The sequence below is a fragment of the Entelurus aequoreus genome, linkage group LG06, assembly GCF_033978785.1.
Source record: "Entelurus aequoreus isolate RoL-2023_Sb linkage group LG06, RoL_Eaeq_v1.1, whole genome shotgun sequence".
Classification (NCBI taxonomy): domain Eukaryota; kingdom Metazoa; phylum Chordata; class Actinopteri; order Syngnathiformes; family Syngnathidae; genus Entelurus; species Entelurus aequoreus.
Window position 1 is genome coordinate 3,720,989 of NC_084736.1, and position 20,007 is coordinate 3,740,995.

Here is a 20,007-nt window from a genome sequence, read left to right on the forward strand (position 1 = left end):
CATCTTGGATGTTTTGTGCCCTCTGGGAAATTAAAGGGCCACTCAAAACACTGATACTTCTTTTATAGTTCTGGACCTAAAAATGATTTCATTCCCCCCTAATCCATCCAGTGGCCTAGTGGATCGGTAGGTCGTGAGTTCAAACCCCGGCTGAGTCATACCAAAGACTATAAAAACAAAATAGTGTGAGAGTCCAGTCCATAGTGGATCTAACATAATAGTGTGAGAGTCCAGTCCATAGTGGATCTAACATAATAGTGTGAGAGTCCAGTCCATAGTGGATCTAACATAATAGTGAGAGTCCAGTCCATAGTGGATCTAACATAATAGTGTGAGAATCCAGTCCATAGTGGATCTAACATAATAGTGTGAGAGTCCAGTCCATACTGGATCTAACATAATAGTGTGAGAGTCCAGTCCATAGTGGATCTAACATAATAGTGTGAGAGTCCAGTCCATACTGGATCTAACATAATAGTGTGAGAGTCCAGTCCATAGTGGATCTAACATAATAGTGTGAGAGTCCAGTCCATAGTGGATCTAACATAATAGTGAGAGCCCAGTCCATAGTGGATCTAGCATAATAGTGTGAGAGTCCAGTCCATAGTGGATCTAACATAATAGTGAGAGCCCAGTCCATAGTGGATCTAGCATAATAGTGTGAGAATCCAGTCCATAGTGGATCTAACATAATAGTGTGAGAGTCCAGTCCATACTGGATCTAACATAATAGTGTGAGAGTCCAGTCCATAGTGGATCTAGCATAATAGTGTGAGAGTCCAGTCCATAGTGGATCTAACATAATAGTGTGAGAGTCCAGTCCATAGAGGATCTAGCATAATAGTGTGAGAGTCCAGTCCATAGTGGATCTAACATAATAGTGTGAGAGTCCAGTCCATAGTGGATCTAACATAATAGAGTGAGAGTCCAGTCCATAGTGGATCTAACATAATAGTGAGAGCCCAGTCCATAGTGGATCTAGCATAATAGTGTGAGAGTCCAGTCCATAGTGGATCTAACATAATAGTGAGAGCCCAGTCCATAGTGGATCTAGCATAATAGTGTGAGAATCCAGTCCATAGTGGATCTAACATAATAGTGTGAGAGTCCAGTCCATACTGGATCTAACATAATAGTGTGAGAGTCCAGTCCATAGTGGATCTAACATAATAGTGTGAGAGTCCAGTCCATAGTGGATCTAACATAATAGTGTGAGAGTCCAGTCCATAGTGGATCTAGCATAATAGTGTGAGAGTCCAGTCCATAGTGGATCTAGCATAATAGTGTGAGAGTCCAGTCCATAGTGGATCTAACATAATAGTGTGAGAGTCCAGTCCATAGTGGATCTAACATAATAGTGTGAGAGTCCAGTCCATAGTGGATCTAACATAATAGTGTGAATCGAATCCTAGGGGTTGGGTGAGTCGGGTTCAGGGGTTCGGCGGAGGTCAAAACACACCCGACTCATTGTGTAAATACAAACTTCTCCCTATCGGCGTATTACAAATACGACAACAGCAGAAGTCAGACTGGTTTGCAGGTGTGTGATTTGTAGTGAGTTTATGCACTGTGTTGGTTTTGTTGTTTGAACAAGGTGATGTTCATGCACGCTTCATTTTGTGCACCAGTAAAAAAACATGGTAACACTTTAGTATGGGGAATATATTCACCATTAATTAGTTGCTTATTAACATGCAAATTAGTAACATATTGGCTCTTAACTAGTCAATATTAAGTACTTATTAATGCCTTATTCGGCATGGCCTTATTATAACCCTAATCATCTAACCCTAACCCTAACCCTAACCCTAACCAAATAACTCTAAATTAAGTATTTTTTACTTATATGTTCCCTATGTCTTTGTTACTCAGAATATGTTCCCCGTACTAAAGTGTTACCAAAAACATATAACTTTGTCTTGAATTTTAAAAAAACCAACATTTTATTTGTCACTAAAGAAGGGTTCGGTGAATGCACATATGAAACTAATGGGGTTCGGTACCTCCAAAAAGGTTAAGAACCACCAGGGTTTCCCACACATTAATTTATTTGTGGTGGCCCGCCACGAAAGAATTACGTCTGCCACAAATAATAAAAATAAAAATAAAAAAAACACTTTTTTTTGTTGTTGTTGTCCTGTCCAGCTTCTCAGGCAAATCATATAGTAGATGTAGATGCCCATATAGGCTGTTCAGATTTACTTTACAAAAGAGAAGTGTAGGATACTTCTCTTGTTGCCTTATTTGTATTTGACCACTACTGTTTTCTGTTTATTTGTTACTGACTGTGGCAGGACACCTCTGCCTCTGTTTCACTTTATGTTGCTGGTAAATAATATGCTTGTAGTAGTAGGTTAAAGTTAAATTATTTAGTATGCACGAATTAAAGGGGCAGAGCTTTAAGAGACATTTTAGCTTTTATATTTTATAAGATATATTTTTTGTAAGAACCACAATTAATAAATATAATTTAGTGAATAACTTATTGTTCAAATCTGTATATAAATATGTACATAAAGTGTTGTAATTATATTGTAAAATGGATGGATGGATGGACGTTTAAAACAAAACTGTTATTATTAATTAGTAAGTATACATTTTTTGAGCCTTTTTAGAGAAAATCATATCATTGCAGTAAATTATGCAAATTAGTCGATGATGAGGGTTTCTGAAATTAGATTTTTAGGAGTGCTACTGGATGACGGTCTGACATGGAAATCTCATATTGCACATGTACGGAAAAAGATGTCTAAGAGTATTTTTATATTAAATAAGGTAAAATATGTGTTAGATTACAGGGCAATGCGCATATTGTATTGTGCACTTATATTGCCATATATCAGCTACTGTGTGGAAGTGTGGGGGAACACATACAAGAGTAACATAAAGGCATTGTATCAACTACAGAAAAGAGCTATAAGGATTATTCATAAAGTAGATTACTTAGAACACACTAACATATTATTCATTAATTCAGGTTTATTGAAATTACAGGAGCTAGTAAAGTTACAGACATTATGTGTCATGTTTAAGGCTAAAAGCAAAACATTACCAGCAAATTTACAAAAAATGTTTGTCATCACTTGTGAGAATGAAGAGCATATAAGAAAAGGTCATTTCCAACATCAGTATTCAAGGACAACTTTAAAACAAATGTGTATATCAGTGGTGGGGGTTAAACTATGGAATTCCCTTTACAATGAGATAAAAGATTGTAAAAATATATTCCAATTCAAAAAAATATATAAAGACAGAACAATAAAATCATATGGACAGCCATAAGTGTTTACATTTTGCTTTATATTTATTATTTTACTTATTTTTTTCCTGGTTTTGTATTTGTTTTGTATCATCCCGTGAGGTGTATATTACTTCTTTTGTTTTTTTGTTCGGTTTGTACTTCATGAAGTTTTGCACTTGTGTTTTTTTTGTTTTGTTTTCGTTATATTTGGATGCAATTGTTGGTTCATATATCATTAAGTAAGACTACGTATTATGTTGAAGGGGGCAGGAAAATATAAGATTTTTCTTCATCCTGCTCCTTCTCAGGCATTGCTGTGTAACTGTGTAACTGAATAATTGTGTTATAATTGTCTATCAAAGATGCACATCAAAGAAGGAGATAAATAAAAATGAAAATGAAATGAAATGTCATGGTGACCACGCCCATAGCCACGCCCATAACCACGCCCCCACCGCCACAGGTATCTTGGCAGTTTATGGGAAACACTGACCGCTGATATACACTACCGTTCAAAAGTTTGGGGTCACCCAAACAATTTTGTGGAATAGCCTTCATTTCTAAGAACAAGAATAGACTGTTGAGTTTCAGATGAAAGTTCTCTTTTTCTGGCCATTTTGAGCGTTTAATTGACCCCACAAATGTGATGCTCCAGAAACTCAATCTGCTCAAAGGAAGGTCAGTTTTGCAGCTTCTGTAACGAGCTAAAGTGTTTTCAGATGTGTGAACATGATTGCACAAGGGTTTTCTAATCATCAATTAGCCTTTTGAGCCAATGAGCAAACACATTGTACCATTAGAACACTGGAGTGATAGTTGCTGGAAATGGGCCTCTTAACACCTATGTAGATATTGCACCAAAAAGCAGACATTTGCAGCTAGAATAGTCATTTACCACATTAGCAATGTATAGAGTGTATTTCTTTAAAGTTAAGACTAGTTTAAAGTTATCTTCATTGAAAAGTACAGTGCTTTTCCTTAAAAAATAAGGACATTTCAATGTGACCCCAAACTTTTGAACGGTAGTCTATGTATACATAGATAGGTAGATATACCGCCAATGGACACATTTTTTTCTCTAAATTGGTACCCCCCCGAGTCACAATAATTGCCCAGGCCTGTTCTAATTGAATACATTACTCATTTTGCATTCAAAATAGTGCAAAAACGGCATCTGCTGGGAGCACTTCCAGAGAATAAACAACATATACTCACCTTGTAGCTGAGATACACAAGCAACATTGTTTCTGAGAAGCTGATAAAAGCAACCAGCACCTGCACAAAAGAGAGAGAGAGGGGCAACACAAGCATTAAAGCGAGAGAGAGAGAGAGAGAGAGAGAGAGAGAGAGAGAGAGAGAGAGAGAGAGAGAGAGCAGACAACAAGCAGAGACAGTGGAAGAGAAATTAAGCATGGCGGAGATGCAAGAGGCGAGCGTGGGTGGCGTGCTGATGATTGAGAGGAGCAAAGACGACCACTTGTACGCTCATGATCACTTCTCAGCACACCAACGCCATGCACTTTGACTCACACACCACCTGACCTGCAGGGCCCACAGCGGTAGGGGTCTATCCACCCAGATGATCAGCTTCCTGCAGCGTGGAAAGACACCACACAACATGGTAAAAAACAAATAAAGATGCAACACATCCCCTCGTGGGAACGTAGAAGATATTGTGATTTGTATCCCTGCATTTGCATGACGCAGGCTGCATGGGACATTATTGTCTATCAAGTCTGCGTCGTGAAATACATTCAAATGCTAGATTGCATCGACAGTAGGAAAAAAAAACCCCAGTCGGGACATAAACACAAAAGCAAGACAATTAGGAGACATGCTATGAAATGTTGCATTCAAGTCCGAGTGTGGTAAACCGTATGCAGACAATTTATGACACGGTTCAAGCTGTTTCTGTGCTAATGGAGTTGGGGTTGCATCTGTGTGTGTGTGTGTGTGTGTGTGTGTGTGTGGGTGTGTGTGCACGACACATTATGTTCATAATTGGACTATTTCCCAGCAACATTACTGTGCCTGTGCAAACCGCAGCAAAAACAAAAAAAAGAACCTTGACAGAACACACTTACCTAGGTTCCATTCTAGAGGCTAACCTTTCCTGTGATAAAATGGCAACCAAGGTAATCAAAAAAAGTCAACCAACGAACGAGATTTCTCTACAGAATCTCCTCTCTGGTCAACAAAAGCACCATGAGGGTTCTAGCGGGAACTCTCGTTCAACCCTTTTTCCATTACGCATGCACCTCCTGGTACCCCAGCACCTCCAAAACCCTCAAATGTAGACTCCAAACATCCCAGAACAAGCTAGTCAGGTTACTTCTAGACCTCCACCCCAGATCCCACCTCACTCCTACCCACTTCTCTAAAGTGGGCTGGCTCAAGGTGGAGGACAGAGTGAAACAACTTGCACTGAGCCTGGTCTATAAAACCCGCTACACCTCCCTGATACCGAAGTACAAACTACTTCCTTAACGTAAATGACCGCCATAACCACAACACCAGGGGGAGCTCCACTAACCACGTTAAATCCAGATTCCGATCTAACAAAGGTCTTAACTCATTCTCCTTCTATGCCACATCAATATGGAATGCACTCCCAACAGGTGTAAAAGAAAGGGCATCTCTATCCTCCTTCAAAACCGCACTAAAACAACACCTCCAGTCAACCTCAACCCTTGACTAACACCCTCCCCCCCACCACATCCCACCTCCCCGGATTGTAAATAACCAAATGTAAATAACCAAATGTAAATAATCAAATGTATATACTTGTTCTTATGCTTTCTGAACTCACTATGTCCACTACTTGCTGTACATATCCTACAAAGTCACACCTACACTGTTTCAATGTCCATTTCTCTGATGATGCAATCATACTTGCCAACCTTGAGACCTCCGATTTCGGGAGGTGGGGGGCGTGGTTAAGAGGGGAGGAGTATATTTACAGCTAGAATTCACCAAGTCAAGTATTTCATATATATATATATATATATATATATATATATATATATATATATATATATATACTACATCCTGAAAATATGCAAACAAAACTGTGTTTAGATAATTGATATTTCAAACTTGCATGAATAAATCTTAAGGAGTATAACATAACTTGGCTTCTGAGAGCTTCAAAATGTAATGAATAAAATGCTAACGTTGTTGATAAACAAGCAATTATTTTAATAATTATATATGGTCATTTTAAATGAATTATTATGATCATTTAAAATTAATTATTTCAAATACGCTGCGATGAGGTGGCAACTTGTCCAGGGTGTACCCCGCCTTCCGCCCGATTGTAGCTGAGATAGGCTCCAGCGCCCCCCGCGACCCCGAAGGGAATAAGCGGTAGAAAATGGATGGATGGATGGATGGATATTTCAAATACGTTTATTTTAATGTATAATTCTATGGCCGGATGTAATAAGGAGTCAGAAAAAATACAAATAAAAATACAATTCATTTTGATGTTTTTAGCAAAATATAGTAAAAATTAGAGATGTCCGATAATATCGGCCTGACGATATTATCGGCCGATATATGCGTTAAAATGTAATATCGGAAATTATCGGTATCGTTTTTTTTATTATCGGTATCGTTTTTTGTTGTTGTTGTTTTTTTTTTTTTTTAATTAAATCCACATAAAAAACACAAGATACACTTACAATTAGTGCACCAACCCAAAAAACCTCCCTCCCCCATTTACACTCATTCACACAAAAGGGTTGTTTCTTTCTGTTATTAATATTCTGCTTCCTACATTATATATCAATATATATCAATACAGTCTGCAAGGGATACAGTCCGTAAGCACACATGATTGTGCGTGCTGCTGCTCCACTAATAGTACTAACCTTTAACACTTAATTTGACTCATTTTCATTAATTACTAGTTTCTATGTAACTGTTTTTATATTGTTGTACTTTCTTTTTTATTCAAGAAAATGTTTTTAATTTATTTATCTTATTTTACAATTTTTTTTAAAAAGTACCTTATCTTCACCATACTTGGTTGTCCAAATTAGGCATAATAATGTGTTAATTCCACGACTGCATATATCGGTTGATATCGGTATCGGTTGATATCGGTATCGGTAATTAAAGAGTTGGACAATATCGGAATATCGGATATCGGCAAAAGGCCATTATCGGACATCCCTAGTAAAAATGTATTTAGTTTTAAAAACAAAATTAATAAATATATTTATTTTTAGGTAAGATAAACAAAATAATACAATTTATCTCTAGTCTGGATGATTTAGTTCTTGTCACCCTGTTGTCCTCCTGTCTCTTCCCCGAGGATGGCTCCATGAGCTGGGCAAACGCCCGGAGATGCCCTACGTCAACAACGCGGTCGGCGGCCCGTCGGTGCGCAGCTTGTACATCGCCGCCCTCTACTTCACCCTCGGCAACCTGACCAGCCTCGGCTTTGGCAACGTGTGCGCCAACACGGGCGCCGAGAAGATCCTCTCCATCTGCACCGTGCTCATCGGCGGTATGCCGGACGCCTCGTATGGAATAACGTGATCGGGCAGGCACGCTGTTTATATCGTGGGAAAGCGGACGTGAAAAAAGGCTGTCCTCACTCAGGTCCGCATGGAGCTGGAGGGGGCGTGGCCTCCAGCTACGGCTGAAAATAGGGAGATTTTCGGGAGAATATTTGTCCCGGGAGGTTTTCGGGGGAGGCGCTGAATTTCGGGAGTCTCCCGGAAAATTCGGGAGGGTTTCGCAAGTGCTGATATCAACCAAACCCTCCTCATCCCACCCCTAGGATTATAAATATTGTACATAAAGTAAATAATTCAATGTATATACTCTGATGATTAACTTGTGTGATGACTGTATTATGCTGATAGTATATATTTGTACCATGAATTGATTAACGTGGACGCCGACTTAAACAAGTTGAAAAACTTATTGGGGTGTTACCATTTAGTGGTCAATTGTATGGAATATGTACTGTACTGTGCAATTTGCTAATAAAAGTTTCAATCAATCAGTCAATCAAAACCTGCCAAAGAGGAATGCGAGTACTGAATATTCCTATTTTGAAATGTGTTTGTTACTAGTGTGGTACCAAAATGTTGAAAGAGCCATATTGGACCAAAAATACAAAAACAAATGTGTCTGGAGCCGCAAAAAATGAAAAGCCACACTACATATAGTGTGTCATGAGATATACTTTGAATTAAGAGGACTTAAAGGAAACTAAATGAGTTCAAATATAGCTACAAATGAAGCATAATGATGCAATATGTACATATAGCTAGCCTAAATAGCATGTTAGCATCGATTAGCTTGCAGTCATGCAGTGACCGAATATGCCTGATTAGCACTCCACACAAGTCAATAACATCAACAAAACTCACCTTTGTGCCTTCACGCACAACGTTAAAAGTTTGGTGGACAAAATGAGGCAGAAAAAGGATAAAACACGTCCTAGGAAGTCGGAGAAAGTTATACACGTTAACAGACTACGGTGAGTTCAAGGACCGCCAAAATGAGTAGGACAAAACGGCGCTCGCCAAATACTCGAATCAGTGAAGCATGTTTAATATAAACAGTGTGATTTATAACAATTAGGGAGGTTTGTGTCATGTTTGTCCTCCTACAGAAACCATATTAAAACAAAATATATATATTTTTTCCCCCTCATCTTTTTCCATTTTTCATACATTTTTGAAAAAGCTCCAGAGAGCCACTAGGGCGGGTTGCCGACCCCCGCTTTAGAGGATTATTATCCTATTAAGGAAATATGCCTTTAGATTGCTTTGGGTGCAGAAGTCCATCACAGCTCGTCCAGAGAGTGATGGCTATTGCCCCCAGGACATCGAGGAACTTAAAGGATAGCAGCAGTTGGATTTTAGGAGGAAGTGTAAACACAATAACAACAACTGGTAAGAGCCCCCACAAGTAGGAGTAGAGTGCAGTCCACTATGGACTTGACTCTCACTATTATGTTAAATTCACTATGGACTGGACTCTCGCTATTATGTTAGATCCACTATGGACTGGACTCTCACACTATTGTGTTAGATCCACTATGGACTGGACTCTCACACTATTATTTTAGATCCACTATGGACTGGACTCTCTCACTATTATGTTAGATCCACTATGGACTGGACTCTCTCACTATTATGTTAGATCCACTATGGACTGGACTCTCACTATTATGTTAGATCCACTATGGACTGGACTCTCACACTATTATGTTAGATCCACTATGGACTGGACTCTTACACTATTATGTTAGATCCACTATGGACTGGATTCTCACACTATTATGTTAGATCCACTATGGACTGGATTCTCACACTATTATGTTAGATCCACTATGGACTGGACTCTCACTATTATGTTAGATCCACTATGGACTGGACTCTCACACTATTATGTTAGATCCACTATGGACTGGACTCTCACACTATTATGTTAGATCCACTATGGACTGGACTCTCACACTATTATGTTAGATCCACTATGGACTGGACTCTCACTATTATGTTAGATCCACTATGGACTGGACTCTCACACTATTATGTTAGATCCACTATGGACTGGACTCTCACACTATTATGTTAGATCCACTATGGACTGGACTCTCACACTATTATGTTAGATCCACTATGGACTGGACTCTCACACTATTATGTTAGATCCACTATGGACTGGACTCTCACACTATTATGTTAGATCCACTATGGACTGGACTCTCACACTATTATGTTAGATCCACTATGGACTGGACTCTCACACTATTATGTTAGATCCACTATGGACTAGACTTTTCCCCCATTTTTTGTCAAGTCGTTTGGAAACCCCTTCATCCTAAGAACTGTTGTTGTGCTGGCAGAGGTCTCTTCACTTTGTATCTTGACAGCTCTTGTGTTTGCACCACAACAGTTGCCAGGATGAACATCCTAACAATAGTTGTTAAGCTGCAAACACCCGTATCCTAATGACTGTTGTTGTGCTGGCAGAGGTCTCTCACTTTGCATCTTAACAGCTGTCATTTCTGCACCACAATAGAGGGAAACTATCCTTGTCGGGATCACTCCTTCTGTAGAGGATAAATACTGTGGATCCAGAACTAATGCAAAGTAAAGAAACCACAGTCGGTAGGATGAGGGTGTTTCCATCCTAACTGCTGTTGTGCTGGCAGAGGTATCTTTGCTGTGCATCTTGCGGCTGTTGGTTTTGCACCACAATAGAGCTAAACTATTCTTGTTGGGGAACGCCTCTTCCCGTAGATAATAAATACTTTGGAGCTAAAAGTTGATCTGTCCTATAAGTCTTTGACTTTGAGTTGATTTCAAACATGCATGCATACAACATGATACATGCATGCATACAACATGATACATGCATGCATACAACATGATACATGCGTGTATACAACATGATACATGCATGCATACAACATGATACATGCACACATACAACATGATACATGCATGCATACAACATGATACATGCATGCATACAACATGATACATGCGTGCATAGAACATGACACATGCATGCATACAACATGATACATGCATGCATACAACATGATACATGCATGCATACAACATGATACATGCATGCATACAACATGATACATGCATGCATACAACATGATACATGCATGCATAGAACATGATACATGCATGCATACAACATGATACATGCATGCATACAACATGATACATGCATGCATACAACATGATACATGCATGTACACAACATGATACATGCATGCATACAACATGATAGATGCATGCATACAACATGATACATGCTTGCATACAACATGACACATGCATGCATACAACATGATGCATGCATGCATACAACATGATACATGCATATAACATGATACATGCATGCATACAACATGATACATGCATGCATACAACATGATACATGCATGCATACAACATGATACATGCATGCATACAACATGATACATGCATGCATACAACATGATAAATGCATACAACATGATACATGCAGGCATAGAACATGATACATGCATGCATACAACATGATACATGCATGTATACAACATGATACATGCATGCATACAACATGATACATGCATGCATACAACATGATACATGCATGCATACAACATGATACATGCATGCATACAACATGATACATGCATGCATACAACATGATACATGCATGCATACAACATGATACATGCATGCATACAACATGATACATGCATATAACATGATACATGCATGCATACAACATGATACATGCATGCATACAACATGATACATGCATGCATACAACATGATACATGCATGCATACAACATGATACATGCATGCATACAACATGACACATGCATGCATACAACATGATACATGCATGCATGCATACAACATGATACATACATGCATACAACATGATACATCCCAATTTCCAGTTCCTCTATTCAACATGTTGGAAAAGGAGTAGGAAGAAGCAGAGCTTATTTAGTCCTACCCCTTTTTCTTTACATAGCAGTCGCTAACACTCTTGTTCACTTCCTGTTCTCAATAAGTAATACCATTAACAAATAAATAAATAATAATGAGTGAAGTAAGTTTTATTTCATATGGTGAGATAAATAAGATTATCAATAAATTCAGAATGTTTATCTTCTTCTTTGTACTTTGTAAACACTTTTAAGTGTGAAGAGTTTCTTGAAGTGGATCATATTAGTACATTGTTTGAGTTCTTTGCTTCCATCATTTAATTCCACATACTGAAGGTCTTAAGTGTTGTACGTGCGTACAAATGTTTTAAATGACATTTTTTCACTATGTCTCCTCTTTTATTGAGAATAATTGTTGTATATTATTGGCTAGCAGATTATAGTTTGCTTTGTGTATAATTTTAGCTGTTTTCAAATTCACTATGTGGTGGAATTTCAGTATTTTCGATTCAATAAATACTGTGTTTGTATGTTCTCTATATCCAACATGATGTATTATTATAACTGATCTTTTTTGTAACACCGTTAATGAATGAAGTGTACTTTTGTAGTTATTTCCCATATTTCTACACAATAACTCAGATATGTAACACTAGTGAGCAGTAGAGAATATGAAGTGATTTTTGGTCTAGAACATGTTTTGCTTTATTCATTGACGTGTTTCTTGCTACTTTATGTTGTATATTTTTTACATGAGATTTCCAGTTCAATTTATCATCAATCATTATACCTAGAAATGTGGTTTCATTTACTCTTTCAATGTCTATTTGTATTTGTGTTTGACTTTCTCTTCTACTGTTACCAAATAGCATTATGTTAGTTTTACTGAGATTCAAAGAGAGTCTGTTTTTGTCTAACCATCTTTTTAACTTGTTTATTTCTTCTGTTATTATTTGTATTATCTCCTGTGTGTTCTCTCCTGAACAAAACACAGTTGTATCGGCCGTGAATAATACTAACTTTCAAATCTTTTGTAACTTTACAAATGTCATTGATATAAAGATTGAACAATTTTGGTCTTAGTATTGATCCCTGGGGTACGCCACAGGCTATATTTAGTGTGTTCGCCAAGCTTTAGTTATTGTTTCCTGTTGGTTAAGTAGTTTCTAAGATTGATTGATTGATTGATTGAGACTTTTATTAGTAGGTTGCACAGTGAAGTACATATTCCGTACAATTGACCACTAAATGGTAACACCCAAATAAGTTTTTCAACTTGTTTAAGTCGGGGTCCACTTAAATTGATTCATGATACAGATATATACTATCATATATACTATCATCATAATACAGTCATCACACAAGATAATCACATTGAATTATTTACATTATTTACAATCAGGGGTGTGGAGGGCGGGGGGGGGTATGGACATCAAGTAGTGGACATAGAGAGAGAGAGAGAGAGAGAGAGAGAGAGAGAGAGAGAGAGAGAGAGAGAGAGAGAGAGCGAGAGAGAGAGAGAGATCAGAAGGCATAAGAAAAAGAAAAAGTATCTGCATTTGATTGTTTACATTTGATTATTAGCAATCCGGGGAGGGTGTTAGTTTAGGGTTGTAGCTGCCTGGAGGTGAACTTTTATTGCGGTTTTGAAGGAGGATAGAGATGCCCTTTCTTTTATACCTGTTGGGAGCGCATTCCACATTGATGTGGCATAGAAAGAGAATGAGTTAAGACCTTTGTTAGTTCGGAATCTGGGTTTAACGGGGTTAGTGGAGCACCCCCTGGTGTTGTGGTTATGGCGGTCATTTACGTTAAGGAAGTAGTTTGACATGTACTTCGGTATCAGGGAGGTGTAGCGGATTTTATAGACTAGGCTCAGTGCAAGTTGTTTAACTCTGTCCTCCACCTTGAGCCAGCCCACTTTAGAGAAGTGGGTAGGAGTGAGGTGGGATCTGGGGTGGAGGTCTAGAAGTAACCTGACTAGCTTGTTCTGAGATGTTTGGAGTTTAGATTTGAGGGTTTTGGAGGTGCTAAGGTACCAGGAGGTGCATGCATAATCGAAAAAGGGTTGAACGAGAGTTCCCGCCAGAATCCTCAAGGTGCTTTTGTTGACCAGAGAGGAAATTCTGTAGAGAAATCTCGTTCGTTGGTTAACCTTTTTGATTGACCAACCCTCTGATGCCATACCATTCTATCTTTCTAATTAAAACATTGTGATTCATTGTGTGAATTGCTGTCGTTAGATCCACAAACACTGCCGTCAACTAATGGATGAGGCGCCTTGTTAACTAACGTCCAGTCGGGATCGATTCAATGCACTGAGAAATGGGACGAGAACAGTAAACATTTCCTTGGACAAAGATAATTACATTCCTCCCGACGCCATCAACAGCCCACGTTCTCATATTGTAGGCGAACAAGTGATATTCACACAGTCAAATGGAAATTCACAGCCTTATTGTGAGAGAAAGGCTGGCTAGAAAGACACCCTGGGGCCTCTCATGGCCGCTTGCCCGCTCGATTCGCTCCTCCGAGTGGCCAGCCCGAAGCAGGAGGCGGCACCAGAACCTTCCTTGCGCTCTGTCAGCCTCCTTACTCATGCGGAGTCGGAGCTTCGCCAGCGTCACCGGCCTCTAACCCGATCGATAGGAGACATGGCGTGGCGATCCGACATGGTTTGCGTTGGCCACTTCCTGTTTCCCCCGTGGTAAATGACCTGCTTTATCTCCACTAGATGGCTGTTGATTAGGCACTACAGACATATTACGCTGACAGCTAATCCATACCCCAGATTGTGAGGAATGAATGCGGACCTGGAATACTCAATATCGGCACGTGAATAGCGGCGGTTAAGTCAAGTCGCATTGATCGCGTTACACAACGAGGAAGCATGCGAGTCCTAATTTGAAGACCTGATGCGCGCTTACCAGTCAAACTCGTTCCAGGGGCGGGCGGGCGTGGTCTGTTTGGTGCAGTTGACGCCACCCATGCTGCGTGAGACACAACAATGTTTGGACAAGATCAAGGCAGCTGCTGTGTGATTCTCACCAGTCGGGCCTCTCTTCTTGCGGGTTGTCCAGTAGCACTCGGACAATGTAGAGGAGGCAGCTCAGCACTTTCAGTGCAAAGTTGAACATTCGCACCCGCAAACCTGCACAGTGGGAAGATTTCAGTTGAGCCCTTTATCGAGTAAGAAACCCTATTTGGTACTGTCAGGTTCAAACACTGATGACATATTTTAAACAAGACAAGAGGCAAAGAATTCAACAGAGACAGAATTCAATTTGGACTCAATTGAGGAGACACGCCGGGACACACTGTACTCTTGTACAGTTTCCAGCACGCTCTGCCAAAAGATCGTATGCCTCCTTCTTTTATTTTGGACCGTCCCCGACCACATGGCCACGGCTGTTTCCAAAGGACAACGGTCGCAAAAAGTTCACAGAAAAGGTCGTAAATAGAGATGTCCGATAATATCAGTCTGCCGATATTATCGGCCGATAAATGCGTTAAAATGTAATATCGGAAATTATCGGTATCGTTTTTTTTAATTATCAGTATCGTTTTTTTTAATTTTTTTTATTTTTATTTTTTTATTAAATCCACATAAAAAACACAAGATACACTTACAATTAGTGCACCAACCCAAAAAACCTCCCTCCCCCATTTACACTCATTCACACTCATTCACACAAAAGGGTTGTTTCTTTTTGTTATTAATATTCTGGTTCCTACATTATATATCAATATATATCAATACAGTCTGCAAGGGATACAGTCCGTAAGCACACATGATTGTGCATGCTGCTGGTCCACTAATAATACTAACATTTAACAGTTAATTTTACAAATTTTCATTAATTACTAGTTTCTATGTAACTGTTTTTATATTGTTTTACTTTCTTTTTTATTCAAGAAAATGTTTTTAATTTATTTATCTTATTTTATTTCATTCATTTTTTTAAAAAGTACCTTATCTTCACCATACCTGGTTGTCCAAATTAGGCATAACAATGTGTTAATTCCACGACTGTATATACCGGTTGATATCGGTATCGGTTGATATCGGTATCGGTAATTAAAGAGTTGGACAATATCGGCATATCGGATATCGGCAAAAAGCCATTATCGGACATCCCTAGTCGTAAACAATTCACAGAAAAGGTCAGTTCAAAAAGAGTTCGTAAAATAGTTCAAAAAGAGGTCCATAAAATAGTTCAAAAAGAGTTCGTCTGGAAATTGGGCAGATCCTGACATCTGTCCGCTTTGAAGTCCTTGGGTTAGAACAACATCCTTCTGTTGATTACCATACATGAGAGAAAACAGAAAACCCTTGACGTGGCTCTCCCCCTTACACGGTGGAGTTTTACGAGCGTTCTTCTTGGTAGGTTTCAAAGACAGCTTTTGTCTTCTTACTTGACGGAACTCAATGTAACACAAAGTTTTTTGTGATAATTTAGAAACAATTATTCTAACAGGTACATTAAGTCTTAAACTTGCAGGCACTTTCATATTTCTTTATGGAACACTCAAACTAATAAGCAGTATAAATATATGTTTGTGTTAGTGTTGTAACAATGCCAATATTTTGGTGCCGGTACTAAAATTATTTCGATACTTTTTGGTATTTTTCTAAATAAATGGAACCACAAAAAAATGGCATTACTGTCTTTATTTGAACAAAAACTCTTAGGGTACATGAAACATGGTTTTAATTGTAATTTAGTCCTTAAATAAAATAGTGAACATACTAGACAATTTGTCTTTTAGTAGACTTAGACAAACTTTAATGATCCACAAGGGAAATTGTTCCACACAGTAGCTCAGTTACAAAGGATGGAAAGGACAATCAGGGCCGGCCCGTGGCATAGGCCGTATAGGCAAATGCTAAGGGCGTCGTCCATCAGGGGGCGCCACGCCAGTGCCACAAATGTTGGAGAAAAAAACAAAGAAAAAAAGTTGGTACTATTATTTCTAAATACAAAAAATAATCCCACGTTAATTAAAATGCAAAGTAAAGCCTATTTAATAGAAATATTATTTTTTACAACATTACGCCCCATCCCCCATCCCCCCGCACGGTGCGCCCCTCCCTTCCCGTATCATGACTCTTACCACATCAAAAAATCAACACAAGATGTCAAAACGGCCAAAACTGTCAGGTGCCCAGGGAAGAAAAAATAGAAAAGAAGAGGAGGAGAAACGAGAAAAAGACAGAGGTAGCAGGTATGTAACGATAGCCTACATTAAATTATTTGTCTGTTACAGAATGTGATAGTAACCTGGCTTTTTTCGCATTAAGCTAATGTTACATGATTCGGCAATTGCTAATCAATAAATAGCTAGTTCTGCTTTAACGTCGGGTTAATATTGTGGAGGGGGATAAATTGTTATGGAAAATAATAATGTAACGTTAGGTAATTACAGTACTCCCACCTTACATTCCTCAGGGACATTTGTATTAGATCTTTTAAGCAGGTGTTTTTTGTTGACATTGTTATTGCCTTCTGGTTAGCTAATGTTTGCCCTGCAGGTAATAGTCACTTTTCCACCCCTTTATATATTAGGTATAGTTGTAAGCCTAATTTTTAAAGTGCACATCATTAATGTTAATTAAGCAATATCACATGAGAGGGAATGCTGTTTTTTAATTTGAGCACTGCTGTGATTCGGTTAAAGATAATCATAACATAACATTCTCATATAATATGTTAATTTGCTTTCTTTAAGTAAAAAAAAAAGGTCAAAGATAAAGCTATTCGGTTTCTTGTGAGTATATACACTTCACTGCCGATGTGTGGGGGGGGCGCCACCTAAAATCTTGCCTAGGGCGCCAGATTGGTTAGGGCCAGGCCTGAGGACAATGCAGGTATAAAACCGACAAAAAGTGTACCGTAGTAGCAATATAAAATATAACATATATGTAATATTTACATAATATATGTACAGTATATGATATATACTGATATATTATATTATATGTTTATATAGTAGTAAGTAAACAAACAAAGACTCCTAATTAGTCTGCTGACGTATGCAGTAACATATTGTGTCATTTATACACCTATTATTTTGTACACATTATGAGGGACAAACTGTAAAAAAATTGATTATTAATCTACTTGTTCATTTACTGTTAATATCTGCTTACTTTCTCTTTTAACATGTTCTATCTACACTTCTGTTAAAATGTAATAATCACTTATTCTTCTCTTCTTTGATACTTGACATTAGTTTTGGACGATACCACACATTTAGGTATGGATCCGATACCAAGTAGTTACAGGATCATACATTGGTCATATTCAAAGTCCTCATGTGTCCAGGGACGTATTTACTGACTTTATAAACATAATATATATTTAAAAAAAACGGAAGATGACGTTTTGATGCCTAAAAATATCAACGTAATCATAGTAGTATCGACTAGATACGTGCCTGTACTTGATATCATTACAGTGGATGTTAGGTGTAGATCCAGTGTAGGTTTGTGCGGGACCGGTACGTTTTAGAGGCGGTATAGTACCGAAAATGATTCATTAGTATCGCGGTACTATACTAGTACCAGTATACAGTACAACCCTAGTTTGTGTTATTTACTAGTATCAGCCTGATGTCTGAGAACAGGGGCGTCAAACTCATTTTAGCTCCGGGGTCGCATGGAAGAACATCTATTCCCACGCAGGTCGGACTGGTAAAATCATGGTATCTCTTATGTGTGACTGCCATCATATTGCAGTCTACACGTATCTCTTATGTGTGACTGTCATCATATTGCAGTCTTCACGTATCTCTTACGTGTGACTGCCATCATATTGCAGTCTACACGTATCTCTTATGTGTGACTGCCATCATATTGCAGTCAACACCTATCTCTTATGTGTGACTGCCATCATATTGCAGTCTACACGTATCTCTTATGTGTGACTGCCATCATATTGCAGTCTACACGTATCTCTTATGTTTGACTGCCATCATATTGCAGCCTACACATATCTCTTATGTGTGACTGCCATCATATTGCAGTCTACACGTATCACTTATGTGTGACTGCCATCATATTGCAGTCTACACGTATCTTTTATGTTTGACTGCCATCATAATGCAGTCTCCACGTATCTCTTATGTGTGACTGCCATCTACCGGTCACACTTATCATTACACCTTGTACCAAATAAAATAGCTTTGAGGTCGGTAAGCACAACCAAAATCATTCCGTACATTAGGCGCACCGGGTTATAAGGCGCACTGTCATGTTTTGAGGGGGAAAAAATGATTTTAAGTGCGCCTTATAGTCCGGAAAATACGGTACTTCTCTGATGGTGTCAATAGTCGCTAGGAAAGTATTATTTCTGATGAATCTTATTCAACTGTGCCAGTTATACTGCACGGTATGTACCTTTTATCGCACAAAACAGGCAAAGCGTCACATCAGAGGTTACAACAATCAGAGCATATTTTGCTGAGCAAATGGACTTTACATTGGAAAGGCAAAGAAAGCGGGTGCAACTCACTGGATCTTTGGTTCTTGATGAAGAACAGCTTGAGGCGCTCTTTGAAGGTGTTCTCATTCACGTAGAACTCCACCTGCACCCTGAGGACGGGGGTGGGGGGGAGGAAAGAGTAACATTTAGAAAGGTCACATGATTACACTTGCACAATTCAAGATGTCTGAAAACGAGTGGGAAGAAGCCCATATGATTTACAATCAGACGCGGGTATGGTAATGCGCTACATTTACCCAAGTAACTCTTTGGATAAATGGTAGAGAATGAGAGTGCGGAAATACGACCACATCCCACCAGTTCTCAAATCCCTTCACTGGCTTCCTGTTCCACTCAGGATTGAATACAAAGTCTCCCTACTAACCCACCAGTGCCTCCCTGGGAAGGCCCCTCTCTACCTCAAAGAACTGCTCACCCCCAAATCCTCCGCTCCGGACAGACTAACCTCCTCCAACCTTCGAGGACAAAGCTACGAACAATGGGAGACCGGCTTTCTGCTCCGCCGCTCCCAGTCTGTGGAACTTTTACAGAACTTAACAGACTTTTAAAAAAGGCTTAAAAACCCTTCTTTAGGGAAGCGTGGCCGACAGACCAACAGCGAGGCAGGGCACGCCGGGGCCCACTCCAAGATGGCGGCGAGGAGGCGTGGCCGGCGGGCCAGCGGCGAGGCGCGCCGGGATCGACGCCGTAAATCATATCAGGTGCGTGGATCGCCCGCCTAGGCACAATCTGATCATCTCCTCGCACTGTGTAAAAGGGCGGCAGCCGGGAGCGACGGGGGAGAGAGAGTTGGAGAGTCCGAAGCAGACGCAGCGCGCAAGAGAC

General features: G+C 39.2%; 1 protein-coding gene across 2 annotated transcripts in view; it reads right to left on the reverse strand.

The window, feature by feature from the left end:
• Nucleotides 1-20,007, reverse strand: part of kcnt2b (potassium sodium-activated channel subfamily T member 2b) — a 177,175-nt gene that overhangs the window by 115,303 nt on the left and 41,865 nt on the right. For both annotated transcript variants that reach the window (XM_062049865.1, XM_062049864.1), the window contains exons 2-6: nucleotides 19,192-19,271; nucleotides 14,726-14,828; nucleotides 14,605-14,667; nucleotides 4,784-4,832; nucleotides 4,457-4,516 (exon numbers count right to left, since the gene is read on the reverse strand). In XM_062049865.1, the coding sequence (XP_061905849.1) occupies nucleotides 4,457-4,516; nucleotides 4,784-4,832; nucleotides 14,605-14,667; nucleotides 14,726-14,828; nucleotides 19,192-19,271 (355 nt within the window). The remainder of the gene's footprint in view (nucleotides 1-4,456; nucleotides 4,517-4,783; nucleotides 4,833-14,604; nucleotides 14,668-14,725; nucleotides 14,829-19,191; nucleotides 19,272-20,007) is intronic.